Source organism: Oncorhynchus kisutch, linkage group LG20 (assembly GCF_002021735.2).
Source record: "Oncorhynchus kisutch isolate 150728-3 linkage group LG20, Okis_V2, whole genome shotgun sequence".
Classification (NCBI taxonomy): domain Eukaryota; kingdom Metazoa; phylum Chordata; class Actinopteri; order Salmoniformes; family Salmonidae; genus Oncorhynchus; species Oncorhynchus kisutch.
In genome coordinates this window covers 52,341,244-52,348,267 of record NC_034193.2, presented here as the reverse complement: position 1 = coordinate 52,348,267, position 7,024 = coordinate 52,341,244, and the positions used below count along the sequence as shown (strand labels likewise).

General features: G+C 42.8%; 1 protein-coding gene across 1 annotated transcript in view; it reads right to left on the bottom strand.

The window, feature by feature from the left end:
- Positions 1 to 38: 38 nt before the first annotated feature.
- Positions 39 to 7,024, bottom strand: part of LOC109880861 (adenylate cyclase type 9) — a 66,287-nt gene continuing 59,301 nt past the window's right edge. The window contains exon 12 of the mRNA XM_031798732.1: positions 39 to 6,305. Within this exon, the coding sequence (XP_031654592.1) occupies positions 4,886 to 6,305 (1,420 nt within the window). The 3' untranslated portion in view covers positions 39 to 4,885. The remainder of the gene's footprint in view (positions 6,306 to 7,024) is intronic.

The following is a 7,024-nucleotide window of genomic DNA, read 5'->3' as shown; positions in this document are numbered from 1 at the left end:
TCTAACATGAAATATGGCTAAAATGAAGATGACACAAGTAAACAAAAGTTTGGATCCTTTAATTTCTGTACTTTTCTTTCTTGATTTACCTGCCAGGCCTACCTTCCCACTGGCCTCATCTCTCCTGTGGTATGTTGGCACACAATGCTGCTTTCCTCCTATCCCCCCAACCAATGGCAGTGTGATGGACTTTGGACTGTCTAATAAGCCTAATAGGTCTCCACATTAACATCAGGCTCTTGAATTAAGGACCAAAATATATTACTATTGTACTTATGCTAGTTGCGGGGGATTGGTGGTTGTCATAATTATGGTAGAAATATTGCCTCACTTGCAGCATCTAAAATACTTATTTTGACAAGCCCTTTAAAGATCATACATAATATATCACTCACAAAGTCACCCAGACAGCCAGGCAGACGACAAAACAGTTTGATATGGAAGTGTTCTCCTGTTCATCGATTTTCACAAAAAGTCCAAATCTGGCTCAGGCACATGTACAAAAAGTTGAAACAAAATCATAAATGTGACATCAAAATACATATTGCATATGTACATACATAGTGAGTGCCTTGTGCAAATGTATACAGATTATGTTCATCGTGTTTAAAAATGATACATTGGCTATGGTTAATGTGCACAATAACAAATAAACAAACAATAGCACACTGACTGATTGAAAAAGGCAAATATAAACAAGCAAAAAAACACAATAACATACATCTCAGATCAACAAATTAAAACACTTTGGTTTTTTCCAATATCGTTATCCCCAGTGTGGAAATAACACATGGAGCTAATTTACTATAGTTCATTTACCATAGCAGTGAAAGAAAGTGAGTGTGCAATTTAATCGCGAGTGAATTATCAACTTTTTTTTGCTTGTGATGATAGTTTGAATGTGCGAACACACCCACAAATATTTAGTACATCTGCACCCCAAGCAGTAAAAAGAAGAAGAAAAACAATATTTTCTCAACAATTCAAATTGTACTTACTAGAGTGAAGGCCTGGTAAAAGGACTTTTTCTGTAAAAAGAAACACAGGCCCAGACACTGGTTCAGTTCAAACAATATATATTTAATCTATCTGTTCCATGCATCCTTGTTAAAGCTTATGTTAATTACTGAATCATTTGTTTGTTCGTTGTTGGCTTTTGTCTCCCAATTCGTATTAGATATTGTATAGCATAATTATCCTGTATGGCTTAGTTGGGTCCTGTATGGCCTGGTTGGTAGGGCATAGCGCTTGTAATGCCAGGATTGTGTGTTCGATTCCCAGGACTACCCATATGTAAAATGTATGCACGCATGACTGTAAGTCACTTTGTTTAAAAGTGTCTGCTAAATGGCATATATATTATATATTATTTAGAATTATACTACTTGGGCTCAATTAAAATAGACTTCTGGAGGCTTTATCCATGTCATGAAAGCTAACAAACAAACCCTAAGGTCGGTTAGAAATGTCAAGAGAGGCAAAGAAAGAAATCAATGGCTAATTGCGGGAGTGTATGGGTGAGAAGTGGTAGCAAAAAGCATAAGTATGTCCACACACACACACACACACACACACACACACACACACACACACACACACACACACACACACACACACACACAGGAACAAAGACACACACACACACACACACACACAGGAACAAAGACACACACACAGAGCAAAGTGGTGAAAATGTCAGACTCAAAACAAGCAAAGTCAAAGTCATTCCTCCCTTTTTACCAGAGAGCACAGAGTTGGAGACAGTTTTGTTTCGACTTCTATTCCCTTTTTTATTTCTCAGTATTGGTGAAGGTTTTAGTAAGAGGGTGGCATGCCCATGTCCCTCCTCCGTGTTCTGCCTAGTTCCCTTTAAAAAAAATATTGTCCCTTGGATACCAGTCTTGGTTACTGTGCCCTTTCACTCCACACTCAATACAAATCGCTACTGTACTCCGCCTCACTCTAACTACCAACATAAATACAAGTGTGATTCAATGCACAAACACTTACTTAAGTAATCATAAACCAGATAGATACACGATTGATGGTAAATGCGGTATGCTTCTGTGGAAGTGAAAGATCAAGTGTGGCTTTTTTTTCAAGTGTGATAAATAAAAATATATCAAAATATTTAATACAAAGATCCACAGTACTTTAATTCATAATATAAAAATGGTGTGTGTCAAATTATTAGCTATAGTCAGATATATAGAACCTATGAATGTGCTACAAAGTTATTGGAAGTGGAAAGGCATTTGAGGATAAAAATATCAAGAAGGCTGACAATAAGCCACCAAACTACATCCACACAAGATGTCTAATAATAAAAGGCACTGACATATCAGAAGTACATATTGGTGGTAGGTAAACAAAAGTCCCAAACTCTAAACAGACTCAGAATTTTGGCAAGGGTACATTGGCATAATATGACCAACATATAGCACTTAATTCTGATTTAATACTATTTCTAGATCTTTCTATGGGCACTCACCTTGAAGTCATAGGCCATCTGCTTTGATTCGTATCATATGTTTATAACTTGTCTGATAGCCCACTTAAAGACCCTTAAACTAGCTCTTATTGGTTCTCCCTGCAGTTTAGATTAGAGGTATCCCAAAAGATTACTCATCAGATCCAAGTCCGAGCATCGACCATTAGGAATTAAAACACAAAACTGACCCTTGATCAGCACCATGGGGCAACTTCAACTGTCAGTCTTTCTCCTTAGTCAAATAGACTTGGGGGGGAAAAGCACACACACACACACACACACACACACACACACACACACACACACACACACACACACACACACACACACACACACACACACACACACACACACACACACACACACACACACACACACACACACACACACATACACACAGATTTTCCTACTACTTTCTGTCTGAAATGTAAGACACAAAAGTGACAGGGCTACAGATGAATCCCCTATAGACCCTTCCTTTCAGAAGTAAAAGCTTGAGCAGAAAAGAGGGGAAAAGGCAAGGTGAGAGAAAAGAGAAAAGCGAGGGAGCACGGAAGAGACCTTGGGCACACCACCCTTCACATAGAATTCACAGAGAATCAGTCAGAGAGAGAGAGAGAGAGAAAGAAAAAACCAAGTGAGCAAGATGTTGATTTTCTCAAAACAGGAGTTGCAGTTGGAACTGCTCAAGGCGATTCATCATTTCATAAAACATACAATCATCATCATCATTGCTATCATCATCATACTAACTCAACAAAAAATATATTTTTTAGGCACTACAAAAAATGTACTCGAAAAGGAAAACTTTGAAAAATATAGGTTGCATTGCACCCAAATAATAACTTGATGAAAGTGGCACATTTTAAGTACATTAATACAGTAGAGCCTCCCTCATGCAGAGGCTGTGATTGGATAAAAGATTAAACGTCCCACCCCAACCAGCATGTCACACAAAGCTAAAGGCAGACGTGATTAGCCATTGGTTGAATCTGGTGTCGGTTAAAATCATTTGTTTCTGTGGCAACTAACACAATGGATAGAACTTCATACAAACTTGAGTTTTCACTTCAATACACATTAATACGTGTTATAACATGTTAATAAACTGTTTGTAATGAATTCAGGTTCCTTTTGGTGAATGTCTTACTTTTAACACATATTTTCCCTAAAGATTTTAAGTGCTTTCCCATTTTGATATAACCAAATAGTCCCTTTAATTTCCAACACTATGATTCCCTTAAACGATTTTTAGATTTGTGCTTTTTCAGTATACTTGTTAGAGTATAATCGTTACTTGAGAGTGCTATAACGTATGTGTTCAGTTTTCTTACTGTCAAGACTGCTTGGTATGGGCTACCATCCCAATTTGCCATTTCCATTTAGGAGAGGTCTAGGAGAAGTTGTGTGAGACCCAGTGAGGAGATCTGTGGTTCTTACAGTTATGTTCCACAGACCACTTAAAGAAGCTGTACGGAAGTTTCTTAAAAAAAAAAAACGTGTTTCCTGAAAAGTTGGACATAAAAAAGCGTCAGTGTGAAGATAAATCCCTATGTTGGTTTTCCCTTTAGTATTGGGTCCATGTAGCACATCACAAACACTCTAAGCCATCGTCTCAAAGCAGAAACACCAATAACACTGCTTTTTGTCATTCCCTTATTCTACCCATAACTCCCTGCTTCTTACCCATGATCCACCACTGTCTGGCACGTCATTTATTTCCCTTTACGGTCAGGCGAATAGGCTACAACTGATCAAGTGAAAAACTGAATATGGCACAAACGATAACGATACAATAACAAAATAAATTGCATTGAAAAAACAACTTGTAGTAAAAGAACCACAGCATCATCGGTAGACTAGGTTTGAAATAGAAAAAATTAATCATGCTAAAGATTGTTCCAACCTTTTTTGTGTTTTTGTTCCATATTCATTTCTTGTTCGTTAACGGTTCTTGTCCTGAAGGCACTTCTTTACATATCAACCAAAGCATAAGAAAAATAAACAAGCAAAAACCCTTTCTCTACTCGTCCTCCTCCCTCCCCCTGCATTATTTTGTGCCACAATAACTGTGCTCAACACAGCCCTCCCCCTTCCTATAGAAAAGTGATGAGCCATCATTGCTTGACTACAAGTCAATGTCCAAAGGTCACTCTGTCTGCAGTCACATTTCATCATGTGAAAACATCTGTTTTGGTTCAGAAAGGTGATTAATGGATAAGTTAGGGGGGAAAAACTCCTCCCATCCCTACAAACCTGTATCTGTAGCTACTTCTGTCTTCAGCTCAGCTCAGAGAAAGGAGTGCTGATCGAGGATCAGTTTGGACTTTAAAATCATAATGATTAGGATTATATGGATAAGGGGGAGCTGATCCTAGATCAGCACTTGATGGATCAAAGGCGTGACATGAAATCCTCCTTATTGAGCTTTGTCAGCTCATTCGCTTCCTCCTCCTCCTCTTCCTCAGGCTGTGCCAAGGTACAGGGTACTAGCTCCGGGTCTAGGTCCAGGGTAAGGGGGTGAGGGTCCGTGCCCGTAGCAGCGGGGTGGCCAGCCCCAGTTTGGGGGATTCCTGGTGGGATTGGAGGAGCGTCCCTGTACCCCTCTGCCCGATCTGCCCTCACCCCGCAGGGCTTGGCCGGGCCTGGCTCTGGCCCTAGTCCTGAAGGAGCTACAGGAGGTCCTATGGAAGAGGCTTGGGGGGTGAATGTGGAGGAAGAGGAGGATGTGGGAGGAGTGTAAGAAGAGGATAAAGGAGGAGGGGCTGGCGCATTGGCACTTGCATCAGACTTGGTCGTATTAACGGCGTCCCCTTCCCCCACGGGTCCAACGGTTGCCTGTGATTGGACAGGTTTCACCGGGGGCAAAACAGCAACTAATTGATGTGGCTGTAGCCAAGGCTCAGCCAATAGCTGCCCACCTCTTTCAGCGCTCCTGGGATACAGGAAGGTCCTCATTTGACCTTTGCCCTTGACGTTGACGGTACCGCGGTAGTCAAACTCTAAGCCCATTCCACTGAGCGCCGAGTGGCTCTCCTCACTCACCTGTACCCGACACTCCACCCCTGTAGAGTCCATGCGACTCGCAATATTCACTGTGTCTCCCCAGATGTCGTAGAGCAACTTGGTAGTGCCGATCACCCCCGCCGTCAGGGGACCATGGTTGAACCCGATACGGAGCTTAAACCCAAAGCCTAGCATGTTTTTATTGAAGTCGTCCAAAACACCCATCATCTCAAGGGCGAAGTCAAACAGCGCCCTCAGGTGGTTAGAGTTTGGGTGGGAGTCGTCAATGCACTGTTGAGGGTTCAGCCCGGACGCCGCCATGTACGTGGCGCCGATCGTCTTGATCTTCTCCACGTTGGCGAAGTCCGGTTTCCGTAGCAACTCATCGAAGTCGCCGATGAGCTCATTGAGCACTCGGTAACACTCCTTCCCGCCTTCGTAACTTTCCTCGTAGAATTCAGAAAAATTCACAATACTCGCAAAGATAACCCCGGCGTTGTCGTGATTTTTGGAGTACGACTGGGTCACCTTGAGCTGCTCGGCGACGTGGATTGGGATGATGTTGCCTAGCAACCAGTCGGCCTGGTCCCGCATGTTCTGGATCTTGACGCGGTGCTTGTCGGCCTCTATGTTGCCGTGGTAATGGAGACGGTAGCTGACCTCAAACTCGTGGTTCAGGAACCAGACCAATAGGAGGAGGAGGAAGTAGGTGAGTACTGCTTCTGGGACCAGTAGGTCTAGGGGTCTCACGGGGTCCATGGCATCTGGACGTGGTTCTGGAGTGGACCATGTCTCATTGGTGAGGTTACTGGAAAAGAGAAGGAGAAAATTAGAAGAGGGCAGGAGGTAGATGAGGGCAGACAGAGAGAGAAAGGAGTGGTGTGGTGGCTAGAAAGAAAGAGAGTTAAGAAAGGAGGGTGTAGAGAGAGATGGGTAGACAGAGAGAGAGCATGTGAGAGAGAGAGATAAGAAAGGAGGGTGTAGAGAGAGATGGGTAGACAGAGAGAGAGAATGTGAGAGATAAGAAAGGAGGGTGTAGAGAGAGATGGGTAGACAGAGAGAGAGAATGTGCGAGAGAGAGATAAGAAAGGAGGGTGTAGAGAGAGATGGGTAGACAGAGAGAGAGAATGTGAGAGAGAGAGCGAGAGAGAGATAAAAAGGGAGGGTGTAGAGAGAGGTAGACAGACGGAGCCAGCCAGCCAGACAGTCATGAGACAAGACAAACAGAAAGACAGACCTAGAGACAGACAGAACTAGAGACAGACAGACCTAGAGACAGACAGACAGAGAGAGAGAGAGACAGACAGACATACAGAGAGAGAGAGACAGACAGACAGACCGAGAGACAGACAGACCGAGAGACAGACCGAGACACAGACATACAGACCGAGAGACAGACAGACCGAGAGACAGACATACAGACCGAGAGACAGACAGGCGGGAGGGGGTTGATATCGATACGCAGCAGTTGCATTACCATGAACCACACCCATTCAGTGTCTACCGTACCACGTTATACATGCCAAG